The sequence below is a fragment of the Microcebus murinus genome, chromosome 1 (genome assembly GCF_040939455.1).
Source record: "Microcebus murinus isolate Inina chromosome 1, M.murinus_Inina_mat1.0, whole genome shotgun sequence".
Classification (NCBI taxonomy): domain Eukaryota; kingdom Metazoa; phylum Chordata; class Mammalia; order Primates; family Cheirogaleidae; genus Microcebus; species Microcebus murinus.
The window spans coordinates 109,117,819-109,139,884 of NC_134104.1; the positions used below are offsets into that span (position 1 = coordinate 109,117,819).

The following is a 22,066-nucleotide window of genomic DNA, read 5'->3' on the forward strand; positions in this document are numbered from 1 at the left end:
ACTGTGTTCTCAGAAATGAAACATGTTTTTTGAAAGTATTCTTTTTAATAGATTATACATTTACTAACATTTATTAAGCACTTGCTAGGTGTTATGCATTGAATTCAACCATTTTTCACCTCCTTCATCACTACTACTATGGTAAAAACCACCATCATCTCTTACTTTGGCTTTATTCCAACAATCTATATCTGAACATAATAGCCAGAGTGATCCTTTTAAAATGTAAATTAGATTATGTCACTCTCCTGGTTCAAAATTAAGTCTATATAATGATTATCCACATCTTATGAGGCACAGAACAGTTAGGTGACTTGTATGTGTCACACACTTAGTGAATGACAGACAGAGCTGGAATTTAAACTCTGGCAGTTGGGTTCTAAAGCTTGTAAGCTTAACCTTTATACTATATTGCTTAGTATACTACTTGCATTCATAAATATTCAGAAATGTTTCTCGCCATGATACTATTACTAATACTAGCAGCAGATTCATATATAGCTCTTGCCATAGTTCAGGCACTATTCTAAATGTTTTGCAGGTATTAATTTTAATACAACAGTCCTATGAGGTAGGTACTTTTACTATGCTTCTGTCACAACTGAGGAAGTGCAAGACATAGGTTAAGCATGTCCAATGTTATGTAGTTAAATTGGCAGAGCCAGGTTTTGAATTGGTGAGAGTCTTGCTGTAAAAATCTGTGCTTTTAACCATTCGGCTATATTTTTTCTATTGCCTTACAATGCTTAAATATCAGATTGCCTGGTTATATAATTATTGGATCACCCATTCTTTCCTACACAATCCGTACTGCCATTGCACCCTGTATTTTGTATTGAATATTTCTTTGGAAAAGCCTGATTTTTTGTTTTTTCCTTCGGTAGTCCAGAAATTTGACCGGGACCTCTATTGACTTTTCTTGGAACACATGGTAGTACTATTTAAATCTTCGGATTCTAGGATTTTTTTTTTTCCCTTCAATTTCCTGGAAAGCTTTCTTTAAATACTGTTTTCTGTTCCATTATTTTTATTTCTTTCTGTGTATGTTAGATATCTTTCATCTGTTTTCCATAGGTATCATTTTATTTGTAATTCTTTACATTCTTCTGTTTAATTTTTATTTTCTCAGTCTCGTTTCCCCGCATCCTTTCCTATGCTTTTAGTAGTGGCTAGTCTTTTTTATGCTGGTTGTAGTGTGGCTTTCATTTCTCTGATGTTTCACTTTTCTCTTTTACACTCTTGAGCTATACCAGCTCATCCTTCATCTCTTTGTCTTGCCATATCTTTTCAAAGCTCTTTGTCTTTGCTTTAAGCTATTATTTTTTTTTTTAGGAGGAATTGTTTTATTAAGTGGTATTAAATATGGTAGTATCCTTGGTCATAATTTTTATTTGCTCTGTGGCAATATTTTTCTAAGTTTTCTTTCACTGCCATTTTTTTTCCTTACCTTGCTCTATGCTAATTATTACTTACATGAATTTGAATAACTTGAGTTCTTTCAATATTTGCTAGTCTAGGTAAACATGAAGAGAAGGATCATACCCTATCACAGACTAGCAGGAAATATCCCAATATACTTATGATTCAGGGTTACATAAGAGTTCTTTTAGATTTTATTAGTACTCATAGAACAGAGATCAAAAGGTGTAAGGGTGTTTACCATGTGTAGTGCTGTGCCCATGGTCTTTTTTTCTGAAAATAGAGTGCATCTGTGTGTTTCCTTATTCAGTTTACCTTTGTTCCTTTTTGGTGTAAACTTGGGAAGTTCAAGTCACCAGACATGCAACTTGTTTCGGTTTTTGCTCATGAGGGACATAGAGATACTGATTTTCCCATTAGGGCATACCATCTACTTTGAAGAATTGTGCTCTGGCAGATCTATTTGCAAATCTGCAGTCCTGTCTCAACATCTTCCTATTTGACTTTTACTGCAGTTGGCAGCTATTTCTTATATATTGTGCTTTATTGTGCTTTACAAATCTCTCTTGGTTTCATTAAAGATAGAGTTTGCTTTTGTGTTTATCATTCTTATTTTGGAGAGATTTCCAGAAAGAACAGAACAATGCCATTTTACTCTGCTATTTTAGAATAGGAAATTGTTATTGTTTAGATGACTTGACAATATTTGACATTTTTGTTTCTAGGTATTTTAATGAAGGGACTGTCCTTGCACACTATGCAGATGTGCTGGGTCTTTTGCTTAGATTGCGGCAGATTTGTTGTCATACTCGTCTCCTTACAAATGCAGTGCCTTCTAGTGGTCCCTTAGGTAAGCAAATAAGATTGGCTCATACTATTATTATATGTGTTACGAGATATTTAAATCAGAATGAGAAATTTTTATATGGCCTTATTAGTTTACTTTGTTATTTTATTTTGTCAAATGGACATTGTGTTTAGTATTGTACTCAGCTGGGAATTTATCCAATAATTTTTTTACCAATGATATGGAATTATAATGAAGTATTTCCAGGACTTTCAGTGATGGATACCCTTTGATGGAAGGGTATCTGCCTTTTATTCTGTGCTAGTATGTACAGATTATAATAATGCTTCTGTATGAAGTATATTATGTGAGTTGGCTACTATCTTGGCTTCTGAATTTTTCTTAAAATTTCAAATTTTAACCATGCTTTTTGCCTATGACAGAAAAAGATGAAAGATTACCCCTACTAGCAAGCAAAACTTTTACTTATATAATGCAGATTAACTTGTCATATTACAAATCTTGCTCTGAAATTAATTTTTCAGCCTTTTCTTTAGGAAATGATACACCTGAAGAACTGAGAAAGAAGTTAATAAGGAAGATGAAGTTAATTCTGAGCTCAGGTTCAGATGAAGAATGTGCAATTTGCTTTGATTCTTTAACAGTTCCTGTGATAACACATTGTGCACATGTATTTTGTAAACCCTGTATTTGCCAAGTCATTCAGAATGAGCAGGTTAGTTTTTTGCTCAGCATAGATTTAGTGTTTGATGAAGTGGTATACCTGTCTTTAGTGTAATTAAAACCTAAGTCTAAGAGTATACTGGGTTTTGTACTTGGATTTAATGTAGCTTTTATGGTTAATTATTCTAGTATTTTAATAGGTGATAGATTTCTCTTAATTAAGCACTTTAAACATAAAATTTTTTTTGAGTCACTGTTTCAGTCAGTATCTTAATTCCACTTTGTTATATCATTGCTATCCAATAAATAGATTGATAATGTGCGACATAAGGTAATTTAAAATTTTCTAGTAACCATATTTTTAAAAAGTAAAAAGAAACATGAAATTAATTTTAGTAATACATTTTTTAATCCAATGCATCTAAAATATGAAAAGTATTAATATGATGCTGTCATTTTTTTAAAGTAAGTCTTCAAAATTCATTGGTGTTGTATACTTATAGCATACCTCAGTTTGGTTTAGCCACATTTCAAGGACTTAATTGCCATATGTGTCTATTGACTATAGGGTAAGGTAGGTCTTGGTTCTTTTGTGTGGTTGAATTTTTTTGAAGTGGACTAATTCTTTAAGTAGTCCTTCAAACTGGGGCAGAATATTTTTCCCCAGTTTTAGTTAATATATAACATACATGTAGAAAAATGCACACGTCATTTTATAGCTTAGTGAATTATCATGAACCCCCATGCATATAATTATTTTCCAGGTCTCCTTGTGTCTCCTTCCCAATCCTTTATTCCCTCCCTCTTCTCAAAGGGTACCCCCCTGTACCAACTTATGACATAGTTTTTGTTTCAGAATCTTTTTAATTGAATGTTTAGTATCTAATTATTTAAGATATAATCTATTTTATTAGCAGGTTTGGTATACATGGATATAACAGATGTTGCTTTGAGTAAACCCAATAGGATTAACAAATCTGGATAGCTTTATAAGCTAATAGCTTTATAAGCCATTAAGAAGGAATTTTTTTTGAAGAATAGTTCTAAAATAATGTGTTGCATTGTATTTAGGTTCAAGAAATTGTTATTCATGGCTTTTTTCTTGCCTACAAAGATATAATTTTTAGTGTTTCAAACTCTTGGTGCTAGCCAGATAAGATCTTTTGCTCCCCACACATCTCACTTATCACATTAGAACACTGTTCTGTCTCATGTTCAACATTTACGGATTTATCTCAAATGGATGTATCTAATAAAAGGTTTAATAAAAATGTTATTTATGAGAGATATAGAATTTACCATACATTTTTTTAAGTTTTAGGCACATTTATATTTCTATTTCTCTGATAAATGTTGCTCACACTTTGTTCTTTCTAATATAGCCACATGCTAAATGCCCTTTATGCAGAAATGAAATACATAGAGACAATTTATTAGAATGTACTCCAGAAGAATTGGCATATGATGGTGAGAAAAAGTCTAATATGGAATGGACATCCAGTTCAAAGGTGAAATATACATGTACAAATATTTGAATATTTTTTATACACTTATCTATACCCTTTATCAAAATAATTCTGCTTTCATTCGTGTCATTTGAATATTACATTCTGTTGGTGACTACTGACTTTTAAATTTATTTTTAGTGATGAATTTGGGAATGAAAAGAATGGGTTCAGATTATTATAGTATTCTTTCAGTCCTAATTTGTTTTTAATTAGTAGTCTTTTGCTTTAGCATTTTAGAGAAATAATATAACAGGACCATTCTCTTTTTAACAAAAAATTTTGGACTTATTTTAAATAAACCAATTGAAAATGGAATCTAATGGTATCTTTTTTTTTCAGATTAATGCTCTAATGCATGCATTGATTGACTTAAGAAAAAAGAATCCCAACACAAAAAGTTTAGTTGTTTCTCAATTTACAACATTCCTGTCTTTAATAGAAACACCACTTAAGTAAGTTCAACAGTATTTTTCACTTTTAGTATATAGATTTTATATGTGTATGGATTTGGATAGCAAGAAAAGTCACTGTTTGTTTTACCAGTTTTAGTCTTTTTATTTATCTAAAATATTCATAGTCACAATAGAGAATATTTCCTGGCAGCATAGGATTTTAAAGATGAAGTACTGAATTTATTAGGAAAAAATTGACTGCAGTGCCTGGCTATATTAATAGGTGCTCCATAAACATTTGATAAATGAATGAAAGAATTGATTAAAGATATTTGTAATTAAATTCTCTTTATAATATTGTATTGTCTCTTTTCTTCTCCCCCTTTAGAGCCTCTGGATTTGTGTTTACTCGTTTAGATGGTTCCATGGCCCAAAAGGAAAGAGTTGAATCAATTCAGTGTTTCCAAAACACTGAAGTAGGATCTCCAACTATAATGCTTCTGTCCTTAAAAGCAGGTGGAGTTGGTTTGAATCTTTCTGCAGCTTCTCGAGTGTTTTTAATGGATCCAGTAAGTAGTTTTGTAGACTTTGCAAAATGTTATTACCTCCTTCAAAAAAATAAAACACAAAAACTGTTTGGTAAATACTTCATAGTTAAAATTAATTGTGAAAATTCTTAGGCATATTTAGAAATAGATAATAATAACAGTAAATGTGGATTGAGAGCTTTCTCTTAAGTGCTTTACATATGTCAACTGAAATCCTCACAATATCCCTATGAGGTAGATACCATTATTACTCGTTTTAGACAACTGAAGCATAAGAAAGTAAACAATTTGCCCAACATCATACAACTAGGAGTAGAATGGAAACTAAAATTCACTCCGAACTTTATTCACTAAGCTATGTGTGACGTAGAGCTATATCCACATGAGAGTACATTTTTCTAAATGCAGAAAGAAGCTGTTTGGGCTGGAAGGACTAATTCAGTTGCTAATTTGCATGGGTACTATGTGGGCTAGAGGCAACCCTGTGCTATTTATTTCTGTGCATTCACAGATTTAAGATTTTTGGTTTTAGCTTGTTGCCTGAAACTCAAGATTCATAACATGTAGAAATTTTACTGAGACATAAATGTTAGTTATTTTGGTAAGGCTGCCTTAACATGTATCTGCTTACTAAGGCTTTTTTTCCCCATCCCTCAACTGAGGGTAACCTCAGTACAATTGCAAGAATCATATTTAGGCATTTATGAGTAAATGTCATGGATGGCAGTTGTTGGGGTTCTTTTTTTTTTTTTGCCTTAGTACTATGGGTGAAGTTTTAAATTTTTGTTAGAATTTTAGTATTTTTATGGTTATTGTAAAAAAATTCATTGTAACTATAGTGATAATCCCAGAAGCTGGTTTTCAAATCAAATTCCCCAACTTTCTTTCTCATATAATCTTAGTATTGGATAAGGAAGAGGTTGTTAGTATCAAAATAGAATAATTAGTATTGTAAAGTTGATCAGAGACTAAACTCTTCAGTTATAGTTTTAAAAAATTTATGAATGTTTTAGCAGTTTTATATTAAGTTGATTGGTTTTCATCGAACATGTCAAGTTTCCACATGTTGTTTCTAACTAAAAGTCAGGTCCCAGAAAAATAATAAGATTTGATAAAAAAAAAAAAAACTCTGCTCATGAAAATCTTTTACCTTTTCATGAAGCACTGTATGAGAGTTAAGGTGATATTGTGATGTCCATTATGAGCTTCTCATGAAGCTAATTGCTTCCTTAATTACTACATGTCAGAATAGGAGCTATCAGTTTTATCTTATGAGATAAATTAGATATCTGGTAGTCATACTAGATGTATTATATATTGCCAGCTTGTCATTAGGTTTCTGGATAAAAAATATAGGCAACAGAAAAACATTATACATGGTCTCTTGGTATAATGATTCAAAAATATGTCTAATTGTAAAATACAGAATATTCACAAAATATAATAGCTGTCAGTTTTAGCAAATCATAAGCTAAGCATATCCTTAAATCTAACCTCCATACTAAAAAAGAACCCAAAACTCAAATTACAGCAAGTTAATAGCAAAACCTTCCTTATCAACTAGATCCCAAGGGAACTTAAAAAAGAAAGAATAACAGCATAAGTTGTACTATAACCTACATATGCCTCTATGAGTTTGTTTTATTTTCAGCTGGTACTTTGTTAGGTAAATGTTCCTTGTACCCAAAATACCATTTTCAGCTTCAGGAATCATCTCTTTCATTTAAAACGTAATGATCCTTATTCCAACAATTTATGATTTTATTTAAAAGCCACTTATTATCTTTCTAAAGAAGTCTATATCTTTGTGGTTATTCTTTCCTTTTCATTGCTTCATCATTTTATTCTTCAGCTTAAGACAGTTCCCATGATAATGTCTATGTTAATTAGCTAATGTTACTTTTTTAGCTCAGTTTTGAAGTCAAACTGATTTCAAACATAGATACAGAAAACTGCATCAACACAAATAAGGTTTTGGACTAGAGGAAAAAGTAAACCTTTTCCTCTGTTAAGCACAGATAAATTCACTTTATAATGGAAGAAAAAGCAGAAATTGTTTGTAATCAACAGGTACTTATATTGGGTTGGGTGCTAACACACATCAGACCCTGTTTTAGGTACTAGAAGTGCAGTGGAAGTGCAATGATGGGGGAGAATGTCTGTTTATCAGTGTCGTGAGTGGATTTTTCCATAGGTATATTGACAATGTCAGTATCTGAATTCAGTCACAAAATGTTTAGTCAGAAAAGGATGAATGAATAATACTGAAATGAAAGGACTCCAGTGCAGAACACTCACAGATCAGAGGAGTAACAAAGCAACTTATGTTCTTGTTAGGCCTGGAATCCCGCTGCTGAAGATCAGTGCTTTGACAGATGCCATAGACTTGGCCAGAAGCAAGAAGTTATCATAACAAAAGTGAGTTTTTAAACCATCTATATTAAGATTAGGTTGATGTGGCTTCCCAAATTATACAAGTAATGCATGAATACATTATTGTAATGATTGAAGTAGAATTATGCAGAACAAAATATAAAAGTCACCCTTTTTCTCCTCAATCAGTAGTTTAATACATGCTGTTTCAGGGCCCTTTCAGTTATAAACATTCATATTTATGTCTGCATCTCTCCTTAAAAGCATATCTTTTAAAGATAATTGGGATATTTTGTTATTATTCTGCAACATATTTTTTTTCTTTAAAAACATGCATCGGAAACTACCTTATAAGTACATTTAGATCAACACTTTTTTTATTGTGATAGAATATACATAACAAATTTACTGGTTTAGCAGTTTCTAAGTGTACAGTTCATTTGCGTTAAGTACATTCACCACCATCACCACCACCCATCTTCAAAACTTTTCCATCACCTCAAACTAAAACTCTACCCATTAAGCAATAACTCTCTCCCCCCAGCACCTGGCAACCACCATTCTCTTTCTTTGAATTTGACTACTCTAGAAACCTATAGAGATACATCATAATTTACTTACTCAGTCCAATGTTTTGCTAATAAAAAGAGTACAATAATGAGCATTATTGTACATACATCTTTTTGCATACATACAAATATTTCTTCAGGATAGGTTAAGAAAACTAGAATTCTGGATTTACAATTTTATTAGATATCTGTCAAGTTGCTTTCAAAATAGGCTTTATAATGTATGAGAATGATGTCAATCCATGCCTATGTGGTCAAAAAAGTACCATTCTAATTTGCATTTACCTAAGATCTTGAGCATATTTCACATGTCTGCTGCTCATTAATATTTTTTTCTGTGAATTCTTATATATTGTTTGCCTAGTTTTCATAGTTACGGTTTTATAAAATAAAGGACCCCTTATACAGTCTGATTTTAAATTTTTTGTTTATGCATATTGGAAATAGTTTATCCCAGGCTCTTCCTTGTCTTTCCCCTTTAGTTTGTTGTCATGAAAAAGTTTTAATATTTTTGTGATTTAAAACATGTCAGCCTTTTTTATAGCTTCTAGTTTTTAAGGTTTTAGGACAGAAGGCTTTATCTTCAAATTTTTTAAACTATTCTTCTGTATTTACTTCTGATTCTTTTGGAAGATTTTATTTTTTGTGTTCCGATTTATGACATTGGTCTAAGTTTATTCTTTTTTCAAATGAAGAAGCATTTATTACATTTTTTTGAAAAGTCCTTTTTTCCTACTAATAAGAAATGTCACTTTTATCATAACCTAATTCATATATATTACATGGGTCTTTCTCTAGACTATTCTGTTCTTTGATCTCTTTTCCTATTCTCAGAATAATATTACTCTTATGTAATAACTGTGGTTTTCTAAAGTTTGTTTTGATATCTGAGAAGATAAAGAATCCTCATTACCCTTCTTTTTAAAAATTATATTGGATATTATTACTCTTAAACTTTGAATTTAGGTTATCAAATTCTAGTTAAGAAACCTTGTTTGAGATATATTGAATTTATGATTACTTTGAAAAAATTGTCTTTGTTTATAAATAAGGAATGTTTCCATACAGGAACATAAGATAGTATCTCTCTCCATTTATTTGTATCTTTTATATATTTCAACCAAGTTTTATAATATAACTTCTTTAAAGTACAGTAACTAGAATTTCTTATACAGTGTTGAATAGTAGTATTGATAATCATTCTTGACTTGTTCCTATGTTTGGTAGAAATACTTTTATTGGTGTATATTAACTTTGTTGTTCTTGGTAAGTTTTTAGTAGACATCCTCAATAAGATTGAGACATTATTCCTAAAGAGGACTTTTTAATCAAGATTTTTATCAGGAATAATGAGATTACATTTTTTTCCCTGTTATTGTTATGAATTACGCTGGATAAAGACTCATTCTTGTATTTCTGGGAATTTATCATTTGGTTTTTTTGATATAATGCTAAAAGTAATTTTACCAGAGTTGCCTAGATGTTTTGACTTTTTGTACTGTTCTTATCTGGTGATCTGTAACTTTGTCCTTACAGCTATATTCTTTATATAAGAGAATCATGTTGGGTGATAAAGGAAAGCAATGCTCAGCTCTAGTTATAATATTATGTTCTCAATATTCTCACTATATATTGAGAAAAAGAGAGGATCTAAACAGTTTCTAATTATTGTACATGCTTAAAGCAATGTAATATAATAATATATGAGTATAATAATATACAAGAGTAATAATAATATATAATTATAATAATATATAAGATAATAAGATATATAAGATAATCTTATATTCTTATATAATAATAATCTTATATAATAATCTTATATATCTTATTATCTTATATAATATTAATTATTATTAATAATTAATAATAATATATAAGAGTACAAATTCCTTTATGGTAGACCAACATTCTCATGTCTCAATTTCATTTTTTCTTTATTTTAATGGGCATTGTTGTTATCATATTTATCCTTCCTGCTCCTTAATAATAGTTCATTTAGTCGTCTTAGTATGGTTTTTTTAACATTAAATATTTTAAATATTGTTCCCTAAAATATACTTAACCAATTTAACTTTTTTCTTTTTAAAGTTCATTGTGAAGGACTCCGTGGAAGAAAATATGATGAAAATACAAAACAGAAAGAGAGAACTTGCAGCAGGAGCCTTTGGAACTAAAAAAACAAATGCTAATGAGATGAAACAAGCTAAAATTAATGAAATCAGAACTTTAATTGATTTATAATTTGTGGGACAGTAAGGTCAGTTTGATCAAATACATATGTTTTAAATATGATAAAAGTACAGAGTTTTAGAAATGAGAAAGAATATGTCTTCTGAAAGGGGCATATTGTTTTATATTAGCAAAGAGGTATTACTGACACATAATCTTTTATATATGAACCTATTTTTAATGATACTTCCAATAGCAATAAGTTCCATTATATACTATGGCTTAAAATAATTTTTTGAGAAAAAAAGTTACTTTGTTATTTAACTTTTCATAGTATCTATGCTGAGTATTTTCATATGTCTTCTAAGTACTCAGCTTTTTCATATTTCAGATAAGGACTTTTAACCAAATAGTTATTTTCTATGTTGGACACATTTATTCAATACAGCCTCTGATTTGTGATGCAGTGGATTCACAGTTCTTGTAAACAATATACATATAAATAAGAGATCGATTTTATTGGACTTTCAAAAACCATATTTACATTCCAGAACCAAACCTTAAATGAGAGACCAAAGTCCAGATTCTCAAGTTACTTTCAGTTTTTTTTTCAAACAGCTACATTGAGATATAATTCACATAAGTGACTTGCAATTTTATGTTTATAAAAAAATTAGAGATTATGTTAAAGCACTATTTTCTCCATTTTTTTAGTCAAGTGGTACTACCATTCATTGTTTAAATGTAATTTGATGTGTTTAGGGTGTAAATATAGTCTGGGGGTGGGTGAGAGGAATCCAATTCTAGCCAATTTGAATATTTAAATTATGGAATTGCTAAATAAATTCTATAAATAATTTTTATTTATGTAGTTTTTTTGGAAATAACTTTATACATTTTTATAATTCAGAAGACTACTATATGTGAGAGGCGTCATAATCTGGATGGAAGTTGGGCTGGATGACATCCAAAGTCGTTTCCACTCTTAAAGACAACTTAATCTTGAATGTAAAAGTTTCTTTGTTAATGTGTGTTTAGATTCAGAATTTGATTTTGGAACTTCAGTAACTCATCCTTACATCTATCTGTAGGATAAGTTATCTTTTTCATCTTTTTCTTTTTTGTTAATAAGAAGACTCACAGTAGTTGCCACAGAATTCTGGATGACTTTTTGAGTCATATTGAAAATGAATAAGCTAGAAATGCATCAGTCAGGTTAGGTAGTCAGTGGTTTTATTTCATGAAGAAAAACTTTGTTTTTTAATCCAAAGAAAGATTAGTTATTGTAATAAGAGAAGCTTCATGTTTGATGATACAGATTTAAGAATACCTTAGATAAATCTTGACTGAAAGATGAGATTGGAGGTAACTGCTGTTACAGGGCACACATCTAACGTATGTGCTAAATCTCTTACCAGCTAAGTCCTCCCCTCCCTGTGATTAATCCCTTGCTCAAAGGGGACAGTGGATTAGTCAGAATCTTTCCAGTCCCTTTTCTCAGCAGTAGCAGAGGGATGATATTCATTAAGACCAAGACCTTTCTGTAGGGATAAGAGTGGAATAATTTGGGGTTGGTCTGCTAGCATTAGGAGCAATAGAAAAGTTCTTTACTTGTAGTCCAGCTTACAGACACAGAAAAAATCAGATTGATCAGAATATGGGTTCTTCATATACCAGTACTCTAGTGAGATTAAGTTATAAACAGTTTTTTGGCAAAAAACACCACAATCTACTCTTCTGCTTACAGAGGCAAAGCCTTACAAACTTACTATAGAAGACGAAGGAAGACACTTTGCTTCTTTATCCAGACATTTACAGAGTTGTGTTTTTAAACACATTCATAAGTTTGCCAAGTCATTTAAAAAATAGCTTTGTTTTGTACAGTTTTATTAGATATTGTTAAATAAAAAATTTAATTTTTCTTAAGAAAATGTATAAACCACTGGAATGAAAACTTTACATTATGCTATACTGTTAACTACTAGTAATGCTGTTTTATTAGTACATAGAATAATAGCTTTAGAAATATATTGATGACATTGTATTCCCACTTGTGATTCAAACTGAATTTTGTGGTTCAAACTGGATTTTGTTTTAAAATGAATAAAAATTTCAAAAGTTTATTAGCCTTCTCAGTGCCATAATTTAAATGACTACTTTCTTGTTAAAGAAAATAAATCTTTCATTAAATCTCATTTCTGTGAAGGTGTTTATACTACATAATTTTTATTGACAGTACATAAAACTATAACTGAGAATAATTTATTCATATCCCACCTTTATTTTGTTCACTTTAACTGGTTGAATTTCTTGTTCAAGAAATCAGTGTTTATTTAAAATTCTTGTTCTAAAAACATTGGTTCCAATTAATTTCCTCATCTGCAGAAAACAAAAAGTGTTGTGATAACACCTATCTACAGATAGCAATCTGGATCACTGTATATTACGCCCTTAAAATTACAGTTCTAGGATTAACTATTTTCAGTCAAGAAAATAATCCTATATATTAATAGTTTGCTAATCAGTGAGTACCAATGAAACTATCCACAGGTAGCAGTATGGGGGGTGTCAGAGACGTTGGTATATTTTTTCCTTCTTTATAGTACTTGCCAAAGTTCTATTCATTAGCATTTGGATAAGATTCTTTAAAAACATGAGGACAGATTTGATGTTTGGCTCATGGCAACAGAAATAAGGGTTTAACCTTAAGTTTTTAATGTATTAACTTTAAAATATTTTTAAAAGGCATAATACAACAGGAAAATACAGATGTAAGGAGAATTAAAACATTTACTTTATGCATAAATTATAGACCATGATCAAACATGGAGCTAATCCCCAAAGGAACAGATCTGACCTTTATGTGGGCAAGTTTGTCTTATAACTAAAGATTATTATACCCACCACTGTTCACAAGGGGATAAAAATAAGTATATATTGATCACCTCCACAAATGTATGCCTTATAATTTATTACTATTTTTTTAATACATCTTACTAAGTAATCCTTACTATTTTGGGCTCTCTGGAAAAGATTTTTCAGTATAATTAATGCAGCTTTGAATAGAAAAGTTAATTAACTAAGGCATACCCTTGAAAGATCAGGAAAAGAAAAGAATCTGTTAGCTCATTTTAGTGACTATAGAGTCACAGAACTTGACACCTTTATGTACCTTATATGCTTTTGGTAAACTGGTCATCATTTCTGATTCTAAAAGTTAGTAGCCTTCACTAAGTATTTATTTAAAACTTAAAAATTATGTAAGCTTTACCTTTTATGCTACTGCCTGAAAAATAGGCAACAAAAGATAGTAAATGCAGAAAATTAACAGTGTATATTGCATGGCAACAAAAATTAAGGTAGTGTTATTTACCTGTAGACTAGGTTTCTGTGCCTCTCAACCAAGGACTCAAGCCCAGAAGGCTTCCAACTAGCTAAAATTATCAAGACGTCTTTGTACCATAGTACCTGACACATAGACACACTTAAATAAATCTTTGGTACATGCTTCATTGCACTTGAAGATCATAGCAACTCATTCTCCACCAGTCCAAATAATGATTTTTTCAAATCATTTATCATTTAATGTTTTGTAATTTTAGGTAAATCTTCACTTTGTTTAGCTCCTGTGGTAGTCAACCTCCAAGATGACTCCAAACCATTCTTGCCTCCAGGTATCCATACCCCTGTGTGTTCATTTACACCAGTATGAATAGGAATGACCTATGTAAATAAGATATCACAGAAATGAAGGAGGGTGACCTCAAATGCTAGGTCACAATTGCTATGTAGCTTCTGCCCAATTAAACCTTTAAAGTTCCTTTCTGTTGTAGTCTACTCTCTTGTTTTCTTCAATAGAATCATTTCTGACTACTCATTTTAGTTTTAAAAGGTCATTTTAGATCCTACCCATCTCTAGCTTCCCTTGCCTTGCAACCTAGAATCATCTGTAAATTTAATAAATAAATGCTTTACAACTCCATTCTATCATTTTAAAATAACAGATAAAAAACACTAGAAGGCATTAGGTCTAGTACTGATTCTGACCGACCTAAAAGATTACTGAGTATGTTCAGAGACTGACAATGCACCTATGATGATGTTTAGGTTACAATATTCTAATTATCTGAATACCCATTTAAAATGGGGATGCAATGTGGGTGACAGACTAGATAAATTGATCCCATTTTTTTCCAATCTATAAGATCCATCACCATCCCTGGAGAACATTAGATTTAAATCTCTTAGATACCAATTTTTAAAGTATGTATCCTAACAACAAGCATTATACTGGTTTTTAAAACTATGACAAATGCTAAAAGTTATGAAAAATTCTCTAAGGGTGTGTGAGGGAATCCTTAATTTAATTAAACAACCGAGATATAGCAATATGTCTTTATTTTTCTTACAGAGTGCCACTGCAGGTAACCATCAGAGAACACATTGCTATTTTTGAATATACAGAACTGAACAAAAGCATTTTAGCATGCTGCCTTACTGTACATAGAAAACTGGTGAACATCTTCAGACACTAAGACTAGGAAATAAAATGAGTTAACGCCATTTGTTGATATGTTTATGAATCATTCAGCAGTATTACTGTAGGCTGCCTTTACCTGAAAGCAGAATTACAATCACTCTGGCAGCCACTAGGCAATTCTACAATGCAGGTCTAATGAAAGGTACAACAAGCAAGGGACAGAGGCCATGTCCTGTTCTGAAGGGAGAGACTGATTTAGAGCCTGATTCTGCACATTATAAGAGTTGACAGAGCCATCGTTAACAACTTAATGATGAGTTCCTTACAATGCATGCTGACAATCAGCATAGGTGAGAATTTTTGAAACAGCTAAATAAATCTAGGGTAAGAAAGCAGAATACTGTCCATATAACAGAACTGCTACTTTATAACTTTTGCCCAGTTCTCTTACCTGTTGTCCTGCAAAAACCCCTCATCTGATGAGTTTTAGTGAAAGCTTCTAGCAACTGTAACAGACTTTTCTCAACCCAGCTCTAGATACTAAGTATCAGAAATAAGTGCCTGTGAAGTGGATGTGTCCAGGGGAAAATGGCAGTGTTTCTACTGGAGGTAAGTGTCAAGTTTCCTCTTGATGTTGTCAAAGGAATCAGCTCCCATATAATCAGCCTGGCCTTGTTCCCACCGTTCCTTCCGTTCTTCTGAGGATACAAAAGGCTGAGCTGGGATCTCCCTGAGGGACAGGTGTGATATGGCTCCTGAGACATCTTCCTAGAAAGGAGAACATAATCAGAGACTGCTTGAGAGCTGAAGATCAGACCATTTTAAAGAATGCAATAAATCGAAGACAGAAAAGCCAGGATGAATTATCATGCAAAGTTGCAAAAACTGAAAAGTAGTACGTGAAACAAACAAAAAAAGACAAAAATTATAAGGGTCATATGGTTTTTTTCCTAACAAAATGAAGACTTCTTGACTCAGTGAAAACATTGGGAGAACAAAGTAATTGGGGTCAATGTTTAAGTTCTGCATACCTTTCTACAGAAGCCACAAGAGAAAGCCAGTGTATAGACCAAGTCTGAAAGCTGCAAACAGTTCATTAGAAAGCGTAAGATGCATGGACAGGGGAACACAAGTCTGACAATAAATTCTCAATCTGTGTGGGCTCAGAAAGGTTGAGAACTTAAACACAATGATACCTCAGAGGCTATGATTCAGAAAGAACCTAACCAGAGAGCCGCAACACATACACAAGTTATCATTATAAGAAGGAAAGCTAAATGGTCTATGTACCAAACTGTTCTGCCTGTTCAAGCTTTCATTTGGATTACCAAGTAGCATCTGTTCTTGTAGCTTCTGTTAATGTAATTTGCTTAATGTTGAACAACTGTTTCAATTTCCATCTTCACCTTTCCTTGAGTCATAATTCTCAGCATTGGTATTGCAGAAGGAACAGTGTAGATGTTCAGCAAGCACAGCAAACATTACATTTGATTCTTACTGTGTATAGATAGGCAGTCAACTTCAGAGGTACCATAAAAGAATACTAATGCTATCCTTCATAAAGCTCTAAAATGAGAAGATACTGGAAATCTTAGCAGAGAAAAAGGAAGGTGAATGAATACAAACGAGTATTGCTTTTAGTAAAGAAAATGGTAGAGAAATTTTTTGATTACCTATTTTTGTTGAGATATATGCATCTACATATAGTATAAGTATACTATATATATTAATAAACATACTGGAACTCCAAGGTGCTTGGGTATAGGATTGTATTAATAGTATAGCAGAGGCAACATAAGGAAGTCCTTCCATTGGATTAGTCCTGTCATTGCCTTCTGCTTGCCACAGGAAAGATATAGGGAGGCACTTACAGAGTCCTCTGCTTACAAAATGGGGGGCTGTGAATTTACAATGAACATCCAAATATATTGGATCCTAACTTAAAAATAGTTCAGTATTTAAAGTGTAACTCTCCCTTCCCCTGCCATAAAAAGTGCTATTCTTAATTCTGGGCTGTAGAGGAATACCTTAACTAACATCCATCTCAAATTTCTCTCAGACCTGGATTTGAGTCCTAGTTCTGCTACTTAGCTAGTCTATTAAATAACTAAGATAAGTTATATAGCTTTCTTAAGCCTCAGTTAATTTATTTATAAAAAGGGGATATTAATAATACTAGTACTTAACTTGATAGGGTGGTTATAAGGGTTAAATAAGACTAGGTAACTTTTATTAAGCACTTACTAAGTGCCAGGCACCATTCTGAGTACTGTACAAGTATTATCTCATGATCCATGTAAGGCATTTAGAGTAAGAATGCATGCTGTTAGTTTCTTATCCCTTTCTCCTTTCTATAATATATTTTGGTAAAAATGCTAATAAGTGAAATGGCTAAAATCTATGCCATAACCTCTTACAATATTATAATCTCTTTTAGCCAAATGATTAACTGATTACCTAATTATAACTCACCCATTCAGTTTTACTCTTTATATCTTATTATGTAACATAAAAGTTTAATTCCTCACCCTCTTCCAATTCTTCCATAAGAACAAAACTCAGAGGACCTTTAAAGTCAGAAAAGATGCTAAAGAGGGTTGTTATTATAAATGTTAACATGTTTTCTTCCTCCTACAAATAAATTTCTTTTTCAAGATCCTACATACTGTAGGATCCTGTACTCCTAATTTATAGGAGTACAAACATAAGAAATCAAAATAATCCTATAAAAGTATTTATTTTATGTTCATATTGTTATTATTTTCACTGATAACATTCATCTAAGCAGGTGGCAAATATAAAATATATCTAAATGCTTGCAGGTTCTAGAACATTAAATGAAATAATCTTTATTTTTATACACTATTACTTTTAGGAATAATCTCAGAATCTTTTTCATATGACAATGGGCTACGAATTATGTAGTTACAATACATGGGCATATATACAAAACTCTAAAAACTTTTCTAATGTTCTTAGCTCTAAAGAAATTTGCTACACTATTTTTGCTACTTCTTTGCTGTAATATTCGCTCTAAGATGATCATTGTTTTCTTTCCAGAAAGTTTTATTTATCTCTTTGCTTAAAATACTGCTAAATATTCCCCAATCTCTATTGATATAACAAGTTTTTCATAAGGCAGTATTAAATTATTAGAAAGAAAAAAACAGAACCTACCACATTTAGGTATGAGCAGGTGTCTTTGACAAGGCCAAATTGTTGAAGCAGAGGTAAAATATTGGTGGTGAAGATGTCCCACCACAGGTTGAGAAATTCTGGATGAGTCATGGTGGGATCATGGGACTCACTTCTGACACTTTTTGTTTTGGGATCATATGTATAATTCCATGGTTTGACTCGTCCCAGGAAATGCACAACTTTGGCATTTGCACCAAACCTGCCAAGTGAGCACAAGTTGAAACCGTTAGTGGATTTTGAGCACTGACACAAAGATCAGCCGCACTTTGTTCTGTAGCCTTAACAGTGCACTTTCCATCCTGCAGTAGCGGCTAGAAAAGAAACTGAGTTCACTGTGAAATTGTGACACAAATACTTGTAAAATCATTCAATTATGTGTTAAATACATATAAAAATGCAAAAGTAGTACTGGTTCAGCACAACATGGAAGGACCAATCTATTGTGGATAGGAAAGGCACAACAACTTAGAAAACATTTGCACTACCTAGTAAAGTTGAAAATGCTTACATTCTATTACACAACACAGCAGCTCAGGTCATAGGCGTATATCCTAAAGAAACTCTTGCACACATGCAACAGGAGACAGTATCAAAATGTTAACCGCAGCAGTGTTTGAAACAGTCATAAACTGGAAACAACTCAAATGAGGTACTGGTTATATTCTATTTCTTAACTTCGGTGGTAGGTATTTTGAAACAGTGTACTTTTTTCTGTATATACACTATATTTCACAATAAATAGTATCTTAAAAAGAGGGTTAAGTGTGGTCCTGTTCTGGCTGAGAGGAAATCTATATATATAAAAATAGAAAATAATAAAGGTGAAAATAACAAGAATCCAAAGGAAACTAAGAACAGCGAGTGCTCAGGAATTCAGAGGCAGGGAAGGCACTAAATGCCAGCTTCAGAGGGGCAGAGGTGCTGAAATAATGGGATGTGACTTCGAGCTTGTACAGCAGATGGGATCTGGATAGCTGGTGATAATACAGGGAATTCCAGGCAGGGGGATAGCAGGCTTAAGGTGAGCACCTATGTGCTTGATCAAGCATTCTCCAACTAGAACCGGAGATGAAACTTTGAGTAGGGAAAGAAATGGTCAAATGGGACAGATCCTTGGGTATTGGGATCAAGTGTTAAGATTTCAGTAGATTTATCCTATAGGCAGCCAAAGGGGCATGATGTACAGATCAAAATAATACAAATTCTATTTATGTATTTTTTCCTATCTCCTAAAGTTTATTTAAAAAAAAAGTTAGTTACCTGTTAAATAGCTATCATTATTTAAGAGTTTATTATGTTTGGGGCTCACATTCTTATTTTTTTCTTTTTTTATTTGTTTTATTTCATCATATTATGGGGGTACAAATATTGTTAAGGTTACATATATTGCCCTTGTTCCCCCCTCCCCCCCCCCCCAGTCAGAGCTTCTAACGCGCCCATCCTCCGGGTGGTGCATCACACTCATTACATAAGTATACATCCATCTCCTCCTCTCCCCTCCCACCCGCCAGACACCTGCTAAATGTTTCTTTTCTTTTTTTTTTTTTTTGACATTTTGGTTACATTTTATATCTTTGCCTCTCCTTATGAAGGGTTAGAGGTATGCCTTTTCCCTTCACAATGCTCACCACATCCCTAAGATGTGGGTCTACTTGCCCCCCCAATCCCTGGTGAATACTACCACCATTTGAGCACCATAGTTTAATCAGTCAGTACCAATTTGATGGTGATAGGGCTCACATTCTTTTAAGATATGATTGGGAATAATATTTCTACAAGGTAGACTTTACTAATGTATTTACATTAGTGTTAATTGAGGCTCAGGAAGATTAAGTGAGATGCCCAGGAGTGCACACCTATTAAGTGGCAAAAATGGGATTTGCCAGTTTTCCCTGTAAGGCCTGAGCTCTTATCATCCTATGGTGCTAACACTCCAACCGTGCAAGACAACTACAACCTACTTTTAAAATTCCTTCCTCTTAAGGGTGATTATTCCATGGTGTGTTTCTTCTGAAAATGAAGAGAAAATTTGATAACCCTAAGCTTACTCTTTATTTTATACACATAGTATTTTTCACACTCCCTCCCTCCCTATCTCTCTCTCTCTCTCTCTCTCTCTCAGTTTAATCCTTTAAAAGAACAGAAATCATAATCCCAAATTTGTACACAGACAGGGGTATCAATTAAATAAGTGTTACACATAAGGCGCGTGCTCAGTACATGGCTACAAGAGGCTTTTGTCCAAACAGGGAGATGGATCATCTACATTAAAATAAGTAATAGCACAAGCAAGGCAACAAGTCAGGGCTATCAGGGCAGTGCTGACATAAGGCTACAGGAACTCCAAAGCAATGACTGCAGGTGGGATTCTCAGAGGAGGATTTGTGCAGAAAGTGGGGGCCAGGACAATGGCTGGGAAAGATGGGCAAGATTCAGATAACTGGCTTCAACACATGTTCTAATGGTGATGGGGGCACCCATCCCAAAGATCTGACACTTGGGTGGGGCTGGGCAGGCACTCCCTCATCCTAGCCATACAAACCCTTAAGACTAAAACCAAAATACAGCACACAGGAATGAGCAGGTGTTTCTTCCATCTTCTCAGACATTCACCTGTCCTGACTCAACTTCCCTGCCTGGAGCCATAGCACTTGTTTGCTCCTCTTGCATTAACTGACCACTAAGTCTTAACCCATGACTTGCCTAACATAAATGTTATACACAGTCTTAATATGGTAGTAATACTAATTAAAATAAATTAAAACATGAATATAATATAAACTCTATTCCTTTCCAACCTTTCCTGACAGTTCACAAATGATTAAACAGTAGTAATAGCAATAGCTCACATATATTTAGTATTCACATGTGCAAATGCACTGGTTAGTTTTGCATGGTTTACTCAGTTAATCTACAAAATGACAATGTAAGGAAACTGAGGCATGCAGTAAAATCACTTGTCAAGCATCTCCTGGCTGGCGAAGGTCAAGGATGGAACTCTTCCCAGGCAGTGTGTTTCCAGAGCCAAGTCTCCTAACCATGACTAGACTGTTATAAGACACTCCCAGAATTATAAGGGCATTGTCTGAGAGTGACATTTGTTAATCCATGGATTAACTCCCACATATGAACAGTTAATCTGAAAGTGGAAAAGGTATGCCTAAGCCTTGAGAATGAGCCAAGTATAGTTAAGGACTGAGCAACAGAAAGTAACCAACAGGAAAGAAGCAAGCAACTTAGCACTAAAGACTGAAAAGACTGTTCTTAGAAGGATGCAGTTTGCACAAAGATTAGAGAAAAAAGGAAGAATAAGAATCAGGAATGAGTGTGCTTCTTAGGAGCAGCAGGTAACCCACAAGGGGACTGTACTGGACAGGGTCTAAGGGCCTCCCCAGCTCCTGTGAACTGGGGCTTCAGAGGAAGGGCATGATGGTCCAATCCACCTGCACACAGAGACTGCCCCATCCTATGCTGTACGCAGCAATGTCTACCTCAGCCTCTGGCTCTTGCCTCACGTGGCTCAGGTCTTCTCCACACTGGTTCAGATGCCTCTGCAACCTTCCTGGATACCGGCTTCATCTGGTTCGCTTCCTCCCCACTCCGGCCATGGTCTTCCTCTTGAATGTCAATAGGGGCACCATTTGGAAACAATCCACAGCCTGCATTTCGCTTTGGCTCAAGCCTTGGGCTCCACCTTCATGAATCCATATTTGTTAGTGTCTCTTTAAAGCTAAATCATTGTTATTCTCTGTGGCCAGGGGAAGGATCCTCCTTCTTCACAACTACCTATTCTACCCTAACAAGGTGAAAAACTGGATATTACTTTCATAGATAAGTCTTAGTGTTACAAAATTCCTTGATAAGCTTTTTGAGGTGGAAACTGAGATCTTTAGGGGCTCTAAATGTGGGTGAAACTGCCTCTCCTGCCCTAAGACA

General features: G+C 33.2%; 2 protein-coding genes across 6 annotated transcripts in view; one reads left to right on the forward strand and one right to left on the reverse strand.

Annotated features, from left to right (window-relative positions):
* The window catches only part of HLTF (helicase like transcription factor), a 53,020-nt gene extending 40,373 nt beyond the window's left edge, over window positions 1–12,647 (forward strand). For 2 of the 5 annotated variants that reach the window (XM_012782826.2, XM_012782828.2), the window contains exons 19-25: window positions 2,145–2,269; window positions 2,752–2,942; window positions 4,273–4,398; window positions 4,738–4,850; window positions 5,179–5,359; window positions 7,676–7,756; window positions 10,372–12,647. In XM_012782826.2, the coding sequence (XP_012638280.1) occupies window positions 2,145–2,269; window positions 2,752–2,942; window positions 4,273–4,398; window positions 4,738–4,850; window positions 5,179–5,359; window positions 7,676–7,756; window positions 10,372–10,524 (970 nt within the window). In that variant the 3' untranslated portion in view covers window positions 10,525–12,647. The remainder of the gene's footprint in view (window positions 1–2,144; window positions 2,270–2,751; window positions 2,943–4,272; window positions 4,399–4,737; window positions 4,851–5,178; window positions 5,360–7,675; window positions 7,757–10,371) is intronic. The other 3 variants (XM_020285844.2, XM_012782829.2, XM_012782827.2) reach the window with 2 other exon arrangements.
* A 2,186-nt stretch (window positions 12,648–14,833) lies between these two features.
* The window catches only part of GYG1 (glycogenin 1), a 32,223-nt gene continuing 24,990 nt past the window's right edge, over window positions 14,834–22,066 (reverse strand). Inside the window, exons 6-7 of the mRNA XM_012782831.3 lie at window positions 18,110–18,329; window positions 14,834–15,700 (exon numbers count right to left, since the gene is read on the reverse strand). Coding sequence (XP_012638285.1) covers window positions 15,533–15,700; window positions 18,110–18,329 — 388 coding nt within the window. The 3' untranslated portion in view covers window positions 14,834–15,532. The remainder of the gene's footprint in view (window positions 15,701–18,109; window positions 18,330–22,066) is intronic.